The sequence below is a fragment of the Vicia villosa genome, linkage group LG2 (genome assembly GCF_029867415.1).
Source record: "Vicia villosa cultivar HV-30 ecotype Madison, WI linkage group LG2, Vvil1.0, whole genome shotgun sequence".
In the NCBI taxonomy this organism is placed as follows: Eukaryota; Viridiplantae; Streptophyta; class Magnoliopsida; order Fabales; family Fabaceae; genus Vicia; species Vicia villosa.
In genome coordinates this window covers 199,420,145-199,436,067 of record NC_081181.1, presented here as the reverse complement: position 1 = coordinate 199,436,067, position 15,923 = coordinate 199,420,145, and the positions used below count along the sequence as shown (strand labels likewise).

The 15,923-nt window shown below is 33.5% G+C and overlaps 1 protein-coding gene across 2 annotated transcripts; it reads right to left on the bottom strand.

Annotated features, from left to right (window-relative positions):
• Positions 1-10,207: 10,207 nt before the first annotated feature.
• On the bottom strand, positions 10,208-15,764 carry LOC131653550 (protein HIRA-like). Of its 2 annotated transcripts, XM_058923723.1 has the most exons (10): positions 15,350-15,764; positions 14,643-14,918; positions 14,220-14,471; positions 13,548-13,945; positions 12,427-13,438; positions 11,899-12,109; positions 11,533-11,773; positions 11,240-11,362; positions 10,859-10,976; positions 10,208-10,725 (listed from the first exon to the last, which is right to left on the bottom strand). In XM_058923723.1, the coding sequence occupies exons 1-10, from the start codon at positions 15,455-15,457 to the stop codon at positions 10,486-10,488; spliced, it is 2,979 nt and encodes a 992-aa protein (XP_058779706.1). In that variant the 5' UTR covers positions 15,458-15,764; the 3' UTR covers positions 10,208-10,485. The 2 variants fall into 2 exon arrangements, with proteins under 2 accessions (XP_058779706.1, XP_058779707.1); XM_058923724.1 differs by lacking the exon at positions 15,350-15,764 and having other exon boundaries at positions 14,220-14,474; positions 14,643-14,780.
• Positions 15,765-15,923: the final 159 nt, after the last annotated feature.

The window sequence follows — 15,923 nt, the reverse complement described above, 5'->3', positions numbered from 1 at the left end:
GCATATATTCCACAACCATTACTCCTAAATCCCACAGTTTCTTTGTATGAACCTTGATTTGTCTCAAGATAATAGAGACTTAAGCTCTTTCTGTAGAAGATTTCACATAGCTCTACCAAAGCAATCTTGAAGAAAAGATACTCCTTCTTTTTCTCAAATGGATTGTCAACCTTAGCCACAGCTACACAAAGATGTCAGCCTAAAATCTTTAATTTTTCACAAAACATTAATCACAAAACATTAATCATAAAACAAACATCATCACACATATCTGACATCCTAGGTTGAGAAGTTAATCCAAACTACAATGGTAGAAGTTATAGGTTAAAGATGAAGAGAAATTTTGGTTGCAAACTTAAAATAAAACTCAAAATGCATTTTGAACATTTAAGAGAAAAGTGGGTTGTATGTTATAAATAATAAAATCTTATGAGTGGAGTTTTGGAAAATGATTTTTATACATGTTGGAGATAAGACACATAAATGAGAGAAAATACACACTTGATCTTAGTCAAGAGCAAATAGTATGAGTCGAGTCAAAAGAAAGAATGATTTAAATCAATAATTAAAAACTAAGAAAAACTGCTTCTACGAATCGAACCAAGCTTTTCATGATTTAAGTCATGTGATTAGAGTCAGACAGATCAATGATTTGAATCAAGATTACATGACTAAAGTCCAAAACTTTCAATCATTATTTGATTTGAGTAGAGGCTTTTTATGATTTGAGTCAAAACCTCTATAATTTAAGCCATGCCTTTGTGTGATTTGAATCAAACACTCCAAAGCAAAATCCTGTTTTTTTTAGAAGCCATATTTGATTCGAGTCACCTTTTTCATGATTCGAATTAAAGACTTGAAAGCAAATTCTAAATTATCACAATTAACTTGATTCGATTCATCCAATTCCCTTATTCGAATCACACTTCAAAATATTCAAATTTTACTAAAAATAAAGTGTTGATATGAATCCAGACTTGACACGATTTGAATCATGCTCTTACGTGTTTCTTGATCAAATCCTCTAATTAATTGACTAGAAAATGTGAAAAACCTATTTAGCACTAAACCTTATACTGTGCAACTATGCGAGGAAACTCGGTTATGACAAATAACCCAAAGTTATGAGGGATATTATGAGTATTTTTGGCCTTTGGATACTCCTGATTGTCAGAGACTTGACTCAGCCTTAGTCTAGTATTGATCATTACTATTTAGTATGTGGACTAGATTTGAGTCGTGAAATGGACTTGGCCTTTCCGTAATAGTCCCATGTTTTAAGAGAGTATTTGTTTCAAGGATTGATAAAAGACTCCCAGGAATAAGTTACCAGGGAATAAAAATACGAAGATTTAACTCCCATGTATTTTTTTAAATTGTATTTGGCATATAATTTGATGTTCCTTGGAAAATGAGTAGTTATATTATTTTTCAAAGAAAAAATATGTGAAATTTCATGGGAATGAACATTTCCACCTTCTTCTCATGGAAATAAAACCATAAAAATTATGGAAGTTATTTTATTTCAAGGAACTTTTATTCTTCGGAATAATTTTTTCAACCTTGTAACAAACATGGGAATAACTATTTTCCACCCATGTATTCTCGGGAATATAATTTCTAGACTTGAAACAAACGCCCCCTAAACTTCTAGTATGAGGGATTGGAAAGAGGAAATTTTGACGTTTATTGTTTTAGATTTAGTTTAAGGCTCATTCTAAGGGGGCACGTGCACGTCATGGGCCTTCGACAATGGGGTTCACGTCTAACCGTAACCATACGAGAATCAAGATAGGATAATGAATCCTTAGGTTAATCAAACAATACAAGAAAAATAAATATTTTACATGGATAAAAAATTGCTAGCAACATAGTCAAAGTCTCTAATATTGAAGGAAGCAAATAACCTTCATAAAGTTGGTTGTCGTAAAATTTATGTTATAGGGGTAATACCTCTAACAGTTTTATGAGAAGTTTGTTGCGAGTGGTATCCTTCATCAACTTTCTAATCAAAAGCAGAACTTGAATTGACATATTATGTCAGAGATAAAACGGTGCAACTTTGCGAGAAGTGAGTTATAAGGGGTAACCCCAAGTGAATTGATATATTATGTGAAGGATTACCCTGACATATATTTGAGTAGAAAAACTTGACAAGGGGTAACACTTGGCAGCTTTCTAAAATAAATAATTTTTGTATATTTATATTTTTACTTAAATATATAATAAAATTATTTATAATAATATAATATTAAAAAAATAATGAATTAATATTTTATTTAATTTGTAAAAAAAATTGAGATAGAATTTATATGATATTAATATTGAAACTTCCACATAAAAAATAATAAGAAAATTCAAAAAATATATTCTAAAATTAAAATATTCAATTATTAGTTATTATATAATAAAAAGTGACAATCAATCATCTGAAATATCATACTAACTCGTCTATCTATCTACTATGTGCTCTTTGTCTGTCAACTGCTCCAAGTCAGTCAACTCATCCATATCCACCAATTGCTTCAGATGTTTTGTTCATTTGTGATAAAAAAATGCTAAAACTCGCAAAATTTGTTCCATCTCTCTGTCTTTTCATATCCTTCATTTATGTATTATGTGCTCCCACACTATCCAATATTTTTTAACCATTATTGTCATTTTAAGAATAAGTAATGGTGGATGTTATGGCTCTATGTCATGTGCGGGTTAAAATCTTTGAGGTTTTGATGATAACAAATGAAGAATGCAAAGTTATTCATAAGCATAATCAAATAAGAAACTATCAAAAAGAAAATTTGATCAAGTTTTAATTGATGAATAAGTGATTTCAAACACAAGAGGGGTGAATTGTGTTATTTAGAAATCAGGTTTATTTTAAAAAAATTGTTCTTAAAAATATTTCAATAGAGATAATACAGGGTAGAAAAAGAAGAAGATAAAAGTAAATAGCATAAAACAAAAAGACACAGATAAAGAGTGCATCAGAGATTTATATAGATTCAACTACTACTTGGCCTACTCATATCCCCAAGAGATTCCTCTTGGGAGTTCCACTAATAATGAATCTTAAGCTTTTAAAGATTTATCCACAAACCTTTTACTTTAATAAGAGATTTTACACTGGCTAATCTTCAAACCAAACAAAGTTTTTCACAAACTGAGCTCACAAACCAAATAGAGATTTTAACTAGATGATCTCGAGAACCAGACAAAAATTTTAACATGTAAATCTCCAAAACCAAATAAGAATATTAATCAAGAAAATCACACCATCGAATAAGAACAAATGCAGCACCCCACCAATATAACCAAATTCTATGGGTGTTTAAATCCAAATAAAAACCGCAAACCTATCCAAAAAAATTGCAAAAAATATAAGTTTATTGGATGTGTTTTGATGTCTTTTTGTGAAAACCGCTTCGTTTGAAACGGATTTCGGATTAATTTTTCAAAATCGATCCAAACCAAATTGAATCGCGTGTGTATATTTTTATACATATTTATTTTTTATTAGTATGATATGTGACGTGAATTTATTATTAGATGATTACTATTTTTTAAATAATATTTATTAACTTGGTTTAATCTATTTATTTTTATTAGTACAACCATAATCGATCACTCTCTTTTTCTAATATTAACTTTTATTATACTACATGTTATATATTATGTCAAACCCATGATTTATTAGTATTTATATAATATCAATAACAAAATAATTTGTAATTTGGATATCCAAAAACCGATCCAAATTAAATTATAAGTAAATTTATCTTTGGATTGGATGAGTTTTTGCCTTAAAACCGATCCAAACCGAATCGCGAACACCCCTACCAAATTCTCACAAGTATTTTCCACCATTTTGGCCTTAAGACAACGCTGTGAAGAAATAGAAAAGATAAATTAGGAGAGAGTATAAGTGAAAAAAAATAGATATAGATTCAATTTCTAGTGTCAAAAATGAAATGAGGAGAAAATATATATTTACATGAGAAAAGATTTCTTGAAAAGAAAAAAGATTCATAGACTTTTTAATGATCTAACTGATTAAATCCTGGGGTTAGTTGGCTAGGCTCTGTTTGGCATGTCTATTTTTGAGCTTATAGCTTATAAGCTCATACAATAATAAAAGACCTGTTTGATAACGGTCTTTTCATCACGGGCTTATAGTTTATTTTCCAGACGCTATTTTAAATAGCATTATAGCTTATAGCTTATCATTTTTTCTTCCATTTTTACCCTTATTATTTTAATTAAAATCCATTTTTACCCTTTATAATTTATTTTAATTTAAAATAAAATATTTACATATTAAATGTCTCTTATGTTATTTTAATTAATCAACTAGTTGAACCGTTAATTTTTCCAAATACTTCAATTAGCGTATCAGTTGTAAGTCATCAGCCATAAGCTATCAGCTAGCTTATTAGTCAACTGCTATTTTTACCAAACAGGGCCTAGATAAGCTAATTATAGAAAGTTTTCAAAAAGTGTTTGTGACTGCAACTTATATGTTTGAATGTTGATAAATTGAACATAAACTTTAATTGAAACAATACAAAACTGTTTTGGAAGAAGAAAACAGATAACATATGTAAGAAATGACATTAAAGTAAATGCTTTTATATTAAAAAGAACTTAAGGAATTTAAACAGAGGACACAGACTCGTGGATTTTTTTCATAAATTGTTTCCCTCCGTGACTTTGATACTTGTGTTCTATAGAGAATACTTGATAAATTTTGTGACCCCGATTACATGAATGAGCCTTCATTATATATTATTACGATGATAAGCAACAACAATGGTTATTTCTATAGAACTTGACACGTATCTTCTTGTGTGGGGATTCACTTTTCTAGTTTGCTTCCACACGTCTCCAATTTTTAAGCTGTTGCAAACCCACTATCACTTTGATATCTGCCTTTGAACTCCTAACTTCCTATATCGAGAGTTTTTGATTGATTTCTATAGTGTTATCGAGACATCATTTATTTAAGTGGATCTTAGGATTTTCGAGGTTTTGGACATATTTTGAAGAGAGTGTGATCCTAATCTTGTGGATCTGTTCCTGAGACTCTTGCAAGCCAAGCTTAATAAGTCAACCAAACCATCTTGATCGACGTATCTCTATTGTCGAAGACTATGTCTCTTTATACTTAGTTAATTTCCAAACGTGGTTACCATCATTCTCTATCGAAACCTTTTGCTAGAATTTTCAGGCTAACACCACCATAGTCACTTCAAATTGATGCAATGCTTAATACTTTTTTCGTTTTGGATAATCTTGGCTAGTTTTCAAAAAGCAGTAAATGCGTATCTTTTCAAAGATAAGAGTAATGTACATGTATAGAAAGATTATTCATCTATAACTACAAAGGCGTGGAATGTTCCACCAAATCTTTTGGTTATGGATGGGCCAAAAAGATCCATGTACAAAAGTTGTAAGGGTCGATTCGTAGAAATAATATTTTTTTCTTTAAAAGAATCCTTAACTTGTTTACCTTTTTAGCATGCATCACATAACATATTATTATTTAATTGTGAGTTTAGAAGACCGATTACTCTTTTCTTTTAGACCAACTTATTTAAGTGGTCCGTGTGGATGCGAGCTATTATCCTATGCCATAGCCATGGTTCATCCTTGTTACTCGAAAGAAAACATCATTTGGAGGAATTTTGTTTAAATTCACTGTGAGGTATTTCTACTTCTTAAATTATTAATGGTGGTTTGATTTTGATTTGATAACATTGCATCCAAAATAATTAAAGGTTACATGTTTACCTTTGTTACATAATAGACTAATAATTAGTAAACTATGCTTTAAACCATCAACGAAAAAAACCTCCTTAATTATTGGGGAACTTACCAATGGAACCAATACCAATGTTTTTCCTTTGTTGTTGTCACGATATGATATAAAACCTACCTTTCTAGGAGTGAAAGAAGAAAATGTAGATTGGTCTTCAATCATATGCTTTGAACAACCACTATTAAGGTACCACTTAGCATTTGATATTGTAAAGCGGTATTTCATAAAACATTTAGGTCTTAACTTTAGGAACCCAAATTATGTTGGGTCCTCTAATGTTAGTTTGATCAATGTTTTTATAGGGTTTCTTTTGATAATCATAATTACAAGAAATATACATGTTTCTCATTTTCAATCTTGATGCTCTTTATGGAAATGAGAAGGACGATAACCATGTTTAATTTCACGTCTCTTCTTAATGAAACAAAACAATGCAATATGTTTCTGATGTTTTCTGTTTGCAGTTTATATAAAGTATGTAGCTTGTGTTTTGTTATTTTGTGGTTTTATTCCATGTCTCCTGGTTTACTGTGCAGAGGGTGTTTTAGCTAAAATTTGCTAAAGAGGAAGATTATAAGGTCTTTAGTGTTGTGAATGGCAACGGTTTTGGTAAAATATGTTACATTTAATAAAAATATGTATCATTGACAGATGTTGGACAAGATATTGTGACATCCTAAACAATTGTTATAGCAGGAACTGAATTGCTGTTATTTGTCTTGATATATTTGATTTGATTTTGTGAGATTCTCAATGAATATATCTCACTGATTTGAGAAGGTCAAGAAGATTATATCTGGAACAATTGATTTGATCTCCAATTATGCATAAGTTTTTAAAATTGGATATTAAGACAATTTAGGAAACTTGTGATGTTTTGCTCCAGGATTCAAGGATGTTTTTCTTCATAATTGGTGCAGCCCTCAGCTTGGGATGTTTCTCCAATCTCAATCATTGTTGCCATTAGTAAGGTCAGTCATTATGCTATTATGTTTCTCATTCAGTTTGTTGTGCATATGGTCCCTCAATAAAATCCATGGTGTTACCCAGCAGTCATTCAACACATATATTCTTTTTCCATTACTAACTCACCACACTACCATATTTCTAAGCAATGAACAATTGTTGACTATGTTTTTCCAAAAACTGGACTCATGCATTTTAGCCTCTCCAATACCAGTTTATGAGTTTGATCTTCGATATTTAGCTCTTAACACCTTGCACCAAAGGTCTTTCTCTACCTCGCTAATTTTCCAACTTATTTTAGCTAGACAAGCTTTATTCATATTTTTCAACTTCCTCAAACATAACCCACCTTCCCTTTTTGGTTGGTTTAGCAAGGTCTTCCCGTTTTACAATGTGAACATGTCTCTTACCTTCTAAAACTCCTCGTATAAATTGCCTCTAAACTTTCTGAATCTCTTTTAAATGGCTTTTTAGGACCATATTACTCATCATAAAGCAATTAGGTATGGCTTCTAGAACTGCTTTAGATAAGGTAGTTCTTCTTGTCATAGATAATTGCTTAGACTTCCATAGGGTAAGCTTTCTATTGACCTTGTCAATCAGGTATTGGTAATCGCCAACTCTAGGACTCCTTCCTATGACAAGAATAGCAAGATAAAGCCCTAAGTTACTAATTTCTCTAAGGCCCTCCACTTGCAAAATTAGATTCCTATTCAGGGATTCATTATTTTTGAAAGAAAAAATACTAGGCTTGTCATAACTTATCCTTTGTGTTGATATTACGCGGAATTTGTCTAACACTCCTTTGATAAACCTCATTTGCTTTTCAGAAGCTTTACCAAACAATAATAAGTCATCTGCAAACATCAAATGTGAAATTTTAGGATCATTCCTACCAGCCTTCATGCACTCCCACTTGCCATCCTCAACTGCCTCCAAAATCATGTGAGATAATTTCTCCATGCAAAACACAAACAAGTAAGGTGAGATTGGATCTCCTTGCCTTAAATATTTTTTGTGGAAAAATAACCACCTTTCTGACCCTTCCATAAGATAGATACTTTCACAGTTGTAACTGAATCCATGATAACTTGCCTCAACTTATCCGAAATAGTAATCTCCATGAGAACCTTACTCACAAATCTCTGATTCATCATATCTTAAACTTTGGCAAGATTCACTTTCATCACAAAATATCCTGATTTTCCTCTACACCTATTCATACAGTCAACCGTCTCCTGAGCCACTACAATATCATCTTGAATACTTCTATCAGAGATGTATTCAGTTTGGTAAAGGGATATTATCTTGTTTATAGCCATCTTGAGCCTATTCACAATGGTTTTGCTCAACACTTTATAGATAATGTTGCACAATCCTATAAGCCTAAATTGATTCACCATTTGAGGGTTTGTAACTTTTAGAATCAGACATGTATTAGTATAATTTAGCTCTTCAATACTAGCTTTAGGAATCAGACATGTGTCAATATAATTTAGCTCTTCATTACTAGCTGAGTTGCTCCTCGGGGCTTGAACATAGTTACATGCATACATTAGGTCCTTGCCAACCCCCCCCCCCCCCCCCCCCCGAATTAGCCATGGCACCCCCAAAAATGCATGAAAGGACCAAAATGTCCATCCAAAATCATTTATCACATTTTTTCAAATCTGTGCATAGCACCGGTTTTTCCAAATTCTTGGGAGATACCGAAAATTTGAGGACCTTATCAAAAATTTCGTGAATACTTGTAAGTTTTCGATATTTTTATGCATTTTCCGATACTTTTTACCAGAAATTTTGAAATTTACAGTATTTTGTACCGGGAATTTCAAAATTTCCGGTAACTTTATAAATTCTTAAAAATATCGTAAATTTTGAAATTTTCGGTATTTTGTTCAATACCGAAAATTTTGAAATATTTGGAATTTCTTATACTTTTAATTTCTGTTGAAGAGAAGAACGTTAGGTCATTCTGTTGATATATCTACGGAATATAGAAAATCTTTTTTTTCGTTTTTCTAATTTAATTGTATCTAATTCGACTTTATTTGTATTACGCAGACATTATGGCCGACCAGGAGGATTGCACAGCATGCATCAACAGCAAAACATAAGTTTCATATTCAAACAAAATAAGACCCCCAAAAACCATCGGTTGTATGATGAAATTAGATTCAGTGCAGATCAGCTACAAAGTTTTACTAATAACTTATGTTAAATGTAATTTAAAACAACTAAAACTTTTTAGCTGTTTTGCACTGAATCTATTTTCATCATACAACATATGGTAATGTGTTGGTCGACTATGCTCCGGGAGAGTTCAGTTATCTTGGATAACGTCAACGAAGTTATGTTTTACAGTTGATGTTGGTTAGGCTTTTTTGGGGGCTTTATTTTGTTTGAATATGGATTAGAACTACTAGTCTCATCGATGTCAGTTTGAGACACTTTTGATGTCTGTGTTTTTATTAGGTTGATGTAATTTTATTTTTATTATGTTTGACACTATTTGTAAGATTTATAAGATGTTTTCTTTTCGTGTACTATATATACGATTACATTTACATTACACTACTATGATATAGTGTGGAAAAATCATGATGCTTATGTGTGAACATCTTTTTTATTGCATAATTTTTTTTGGCTAGTACATGTTTCGAGTAGATAACAAACACCAAATGACAAATAACAAACAAACATAATTAACAAACATCAGATGACAAACAACAAACAAGCATAAACAGTACTCCGAACACATGAAAACCAAGGCACTACCGGAAGACTCTAGACGAATCAAACACTTCATTATGTTAGCAAAATCTCAACCGTTTAAAAAACAAAAAATTGAAACATCCCGGAAATTTAGGAATATTGAAATTTCCGGTATATCGGAAATTTGAAAATTCCGGTATACCTGAAATTTCAATATTCCGGTATACCGGGAATTTCAAATAAACTAAATTTCTGGTATGTTGTACCGGAAATTTAAAATTAACTGAATTTCCAGTATTTCGTACCGGATATTTTGTGATGCATACCAGAAATTTGTTTCGGAAATTCTTTGTTTTTCACATTTTTTAATCAGGGAAAAATTGAATTAAGAAAATTGAGGGGTGGCAAGTTAATTTCTCCAAGATTTTTGGTAAAATCTAGTTGGAAATCCATCAGGGCCTAGTGATTTCCAAGGGGCCATCTCAAATATTGCTTGTTTTATCCCTTCTGATTCAGTTGTTCCACCATATGGCTCTCAGTGCTAGGAAGAATGATTTTGGTTTGATGCCAATCTTCCACCTCCATATGTAGTAATTTAGACTTTTTTTATAGTTTTTTTAAGAACAACTTATCATGTTCCAAATGTACAAGAAAAACAGCACAATCAACCATTAAACAAAAATTAACAATAAACATTGGATACAACTATGAAAAAAAAAAACTCCAGTTTATTTTCCTTTATTCAACATTTTACAAGAAGCAATTTCCAAGTTGATGGAAGAAGGTGGAGATGTGACATTTAGTGCAATTTCTGCTATTCCTTTGGAGTGTGTGTTAGTGCTTTCAAGACGGCTTTTATTGCTTTCTATAAAGGGTGCTTAACCATCCTATATTGATACACATGGTTAGAGAGCCTTCTTCCTTTTCTCATGCATCTTGTTTGAACATTTTCGAGTTGATTTTCTTCTACTACATCAGAAAGAATACTTCTAATCCAGTTTTGCTTGAGCACTGTCCTCCTTACCGGCTGCTAGTGAACTGCTCTCGATTGGTTTGGTTGCTGGTGGAGATGACTTTCGGAAAACGAGATTCAATTGGTCTTGATTTGTATCAACTATGTCATACTCAGATAACAGGTCCATGAATTCATTAAGCAATCTCTGGACTTTTCTGTTTGACGCCATCGATGGAAGAATGTCTTCTCTAAGGAGCTTGTGTTTCTTCATTCCCTGCAAAGATCAAGCAAAAAGAGTGAGATCATGAAGCAAGTGCAAGGTTTGACCCATCACGTAGGTTTTGCGGGTCGATTAAGATTCCAGCATCGTGCTAAAGAAATGTGTTAAGTTGGAGCTTAAAGCTTACAAGGACCAAAGGATTCCAAGCTAAATTATTTGAATCTGAAGATGGTTCCTCAGCCATCCCTGTTGGAGGTCCAAGGAAACTCTCACAGACTTCCCGTAATCGAGATTCATCAGCTTCTCTGCAATCATTTCATAATCATTATTTAGTCTGCAATAATCCATAATCATAAAGACAACAAGATATGCATGTATATGTAATTACAACAAAGTAATGAAACTATTAATTGTAACAATCTTTTGAATGTTTAGCCAAATTAAATACACTCACTAATATTTAAGCAAGAATTAAGAAAACAAAGTGATTGTGCATGTTTAATGTAAGAATAATAAGGTGCTTAAATTGCACTAGGAAAAATCTAAACAAAAAATCAAAGAATAATACCTTGTAAGAAAGCGTATGTAGGACAATAGGCATTGGCGATATTCATTGGGAGATCCCAAAGCCAAGGAAGAAGCCAATTGAGCTTCCAAATGAGCACGTGTCTGCACTCCATCATCAGTAACTCTGTCAAGATATTTGTATTAAAAGATGAGACTAGGAACAAATGTACCAATGACAAAAATTGATGTAAGGAGGTGAGGTCAGATGAGGGAAAAGACTATACTACGGTTCAATTAGAAAAATGGAATATTGACTACAGGCGGTGTAAAAAATAGATGACAATCAATACACACCTTGTCCAACCAGGCTTTCGAGCCAAATATTTTCTAAGATCAACCTGTAAAGCAGCCAGCTCACCACTTTGAATCGAACCCAAACTCCAAGAGCTGGCAAAATTGGATGCAGGGAAGCAATCATCTGCAACCCTAAGCCAACACTTGACACTCATGTCAAATAGGAAAGCATGGCGTGTGGCCAACACCACAAGAGGGGAACCAGATTTTGATAGCTTTGCAGATATAACTTTAATAGTCCCTGCAAAGATATGGTAAAATTCAAAAAGATCAGAGTCACCAAATACGATGAAAATTATTGAGAAAATCAAGGCAAGTTGCTCTCATATCTAACAGCTGTACTGTTGTATATAAAATATATGATACCTGCGTCTTTAGTGGATGAGTTTGGACTTGAAGCAACTAAAGAAGTCAAAGAATCTTGAAGGAGACAAGTTCGGTTGAATAAATCCCATAAATAAAGGGATCCCTTTCTCGTCACCAGCATCAATGTCCAGCACTCGTCACAGTCTACAAATGTTGCAGATGACCCGGTCATCATGGTAGGCATTGCTCGTCTTCCACACTTTGTGTAAATCTTCTCAAATGGATGCAAAAAACAGAAAGTGGAGATAGCATCAGATCTTCACCCATATATTGTGCCCATAGTTTTAAAATCTCAAAGATCTAGAACCATGTACACCTTACATTCTATACAAATTAACTATTTTTCACTCCAAACTCAGAAGCAAAGTTATTCGAATTGAGACTTAAATATCAACAATGGCTGTATTACAACTACCACAACTAACTATGCAACCACAACCAACAGATTTATATCAGAAATATTGACAGAAAATATGTAGTAAAAAGAAGACCATTTATACACATAATAAATGCAGAAAAGCAATTTACCTGCAGACATCCATCATCACACCCAACTGCCCAGAAATTTGCATTGCCAGCTAAAACAGTGACTTTTCCAGAAATCCTATCAGACCAAACTGTTTCAGCACCCCTTGTGCATACAATTTCTGTTTCTTTCATCATTGACGTATTTCCCGGCCCTACAATTTCATTTACAGTGTGTTCTCTTGGGCGCGCTTCCAAAAGAATAGGTGGAGAATCTTCTCCTCCTTTCTTGTCAAATACTCTAATAGAAAGTTTAGCATTACAAGCAGCTAAAGAACTAGAGCTCGTTGAATTGCTCAACTGCTGAACATTGATGCTTCCATCACCAGCAGAATCCGGAACTTTCTCAATTATCAGGCCCTCGGAAATTGTGGCCCTAGCTGTAATCCCGGAGCGTTCTTTTGAATCTGAATGCCTGATATGCTGTCCTCCCAATGTAGTTGCTCTCATGTCATCATCATTAGATATAGTTCTTTCAGAATTCTTTCTGTGTTCAGAAGAGACAAGAGGAAAACCAAGTGCTTGCGGAGCTGCACCGGAAATGTTTTCCTGTTGAACAGGCACTCCAACTACTTCCGGAATAATCCTTTTACGGCCATCAGCGCGTCTATACTCTTTTTGCTTAACGGGCCTAGAAACTTGAGATGAGGTTGTAAGCAAGTTTGATTTATCCTCTACGGGACCTCCGCTCTTCTTATCACTATCAACTTGAGGCTTGGCATTCTTTATAGTATCCCCTGCACTAACACAAGCCTTTAATGCTGTCTTGTTTTGTTGAACATCAGAAACTACCTTCTTGCTAGATGTTTGTTTGGTAGAAGCTGCTTCTAGAAGTAACTGCGCCGGACTTTCTGCTAATTTTACTTTACGACCACTCACATCACCGTAACGACTTCTCTTCAACTCATCTAGTTCAGCATCACCTAATATCTGACCAAGTTCTTTTACATCAAAATGAAATTTAGCTACAGATCCCTCCAAGGAACATGCAAAAAGTGAATATCCATCAGGGCTCCTGTTTCAAAAGGGGAAAAGAGTGAACTCAATCAGAGAAATGATAAAGTTACAAAAATAATATATGGCACAACGTATCAAATGCAACAATTGGAGATGAAGAGAAATACCAGGATAAATCAACAACACTTTGAGTAAAAAAATGCTTGGCTACAAATAGAGGACGGGGACTTGCAGTTGTCCATACTGTTACAGTCCGATCCTGACTTCCAATGGCAATTACATTGTAAGGTTGTGGTTCTGTGCTTCCAGTCTTGGAAGCACCGTTGGTCCATCCGGCAGGTTCAGACTTCCCTTCTTGAGCATTAGATGAACTCTTTCTGAACATAAAATGGTTGAACTTCACCACAATGATCGGAGCATTGTGTCCTAAGAAATCAAATGTTGCCGACCATTCCCCTCTCTCAAGAACAGGAGCAGAATGCCTCGGCTTCTTGAAACCATGAGTAGTGGTAATGAAATGACCACAAGGAGACCACCCAAGCCGCCTGAAAAAGGTTGATCCAAGCTGGGAAAAAAAAAGAAGGAAATTTTGATTAGGAAATAGAAAGTTGAATTGGATCAAAAACGCTGAAATATAGTTTAATTGGTATGCAATGTCAATGTAAAAAAGTTTGACACATGCATCCGATCACATCTCAGTACATAGATAATTATGGAGATATTTTAAGAACTAGCATAGGAAAATGCCACAATGATGAAATGCAATTAGATGCATGTGATTAAACTTTTTACAGTGACAGTGCATATCAATTAAAACCTTTAAAAAATAAGAAACTTACTGATTTTGACCAATGACCATCTGTCTTATGAGCAAGACTCCAATCACTAGTTCGCCAAATAATTACAGTTTTATCATCCGATTGACTTGCTATAAAAGAGCCAATAGGATCCCAAGCAACACCTTTAACCAGGCTAGAGTGGCCCCTTAGAACAGCAGTGCAAATGCCATTGCTCATATTCCATACATGGATAGTGTTGTCCAAACTCCCACTTGCCAAAGAAGAATCATCAGGAGACCAATTAAGATCCACCTACTTTAAGCATGAACAAATAGATCCCAAGTTAATGATGATAATTGAAATGCAAAAGCATTCTGATAAAAAGCTAGAGGTCTGTTTAGATAACAAATTTCCAAAGAGAGAGAAAAGCCGGCATTGAAATTAATTGGTTGAAAGTTGAAAAAGGAAAAGATATTGCATTACCACATCAGCAGAGTGCCCTCTCAAAGTCATTGTGACTTTCCAGTTTTCGATATCCGGAGGCTCTCCACTGCCAAATTCTGTGGTTCCTGAACCAGGCTTTCTCTCGTGAATTAATATCGCCTGATCATCAGACCCTGATGCAACAAATCTTCCATGCTTGGCCCACCTAACACAATTGACAGACCCAAAGTGATCACGCATGGTCGCAAGAAGCCTTTGAGAAGAGTCGTAATTTTCTGCGTCCGTACTAAAAGACTTCATATTCCATACGCGAACCTGCACAAAACATAGCTGAGAATGTGAATACCTGGAAACTAATTCAATTCAGTATTGTCAAATAGCAGCCATAGCATAGCTGAATTTAAACAAATCACTATTATTCCGCGATAAGTTATAGTTCTGCAACTGTGATACACTGTTTAGTACAAATTGTTGTCAAACAGCAGCTAAACCAACATTATAGCACTATATCTAATACAATATGAAATGTGATTCACCAGGAGACACACCATGAAAATGTGGTTTCTTAAGCTAAATTGTCCATCTAGATTAATAACTGACAAACAAAAAAACACTTACTTTACCCAGCAAAACAATGTTTAACAAGAAAGTATACATGAAATGCAAGTACACATTCAGAAAAATAGGAACACTCTCAGTGCATCAAAGAGCAAAAATTCAAACATCTTGAGAGCAAAATTTCATACCTTGTGGTCACCACCACCAGTGGCAAATCTGAGTCCACCCGGTTGAACATCAATGGAGAAAATTTGCATACCCTCATGTCTTACCCAACTGGGTTTTTCAGCAATCATTTTCCCAGAAAAAAAAAATCAAATTTTTCACAGTAAAAATCAAATTTTTTCTTCAACAGTGGTTGTAGCAAATTCAATTCCTTTTATTTTCTATGAATAAAGGGGGTTGAATTTGAATTTTCGGGGAAGTTGAAGAGGCTTAGAAGTTCATCCACTGTGGTGAAAACCGACAAGATTCCTACGCAGATTGGTCGTAATGATTTCTGTCAAAGCAAAGAACTGTAGAAACCAGAATCTAAATTTACTGAATTGGACAATGTATACGAAAAAGAAGGGTTTATCTGTTTTCTTGAAAGAGTAAACAAAGTTACAAAACTATAGTCTATAACCCTAAAATAAAATTGAGTTTTTTTATGTGAAAATATTTAGAGAATATTCCAATCTACCCTTTTATATTTTTTAGGTATTTTGACAAAATTTTATTTATGTCTCCTGTTTTCGAAGATATGTAAGTAATTTTTTTTTT

What these genes read in the sequence shown, in the direction of transcription:
- LOC131653550 (XM_058923723.1), bottom strand. Translation starts at nt 15,457, where the DNA reads ATGATTGCTGAAAAACCCAGTTGGGTAAGACATGAGGGTATGCAAATT. An exon ending in CGAAAGCCTGGTTGGACAAG is followed by an intron (nt 11,363 to 11,532) that starts GTGTGTATTGAT and finishes ATATCTTGACAG; the next exon opens with AGTTACTGATGATGGAGTGC. An exon ending in CTTGGAATCCTTTGGTCCTT is followed by an intron (nt 10,726 to 10,858) that starts GTAAGCTTTAAG and finishes TGATCTTTGCAG; the next exon opens with GGAATGAAGAAACACAAGCT.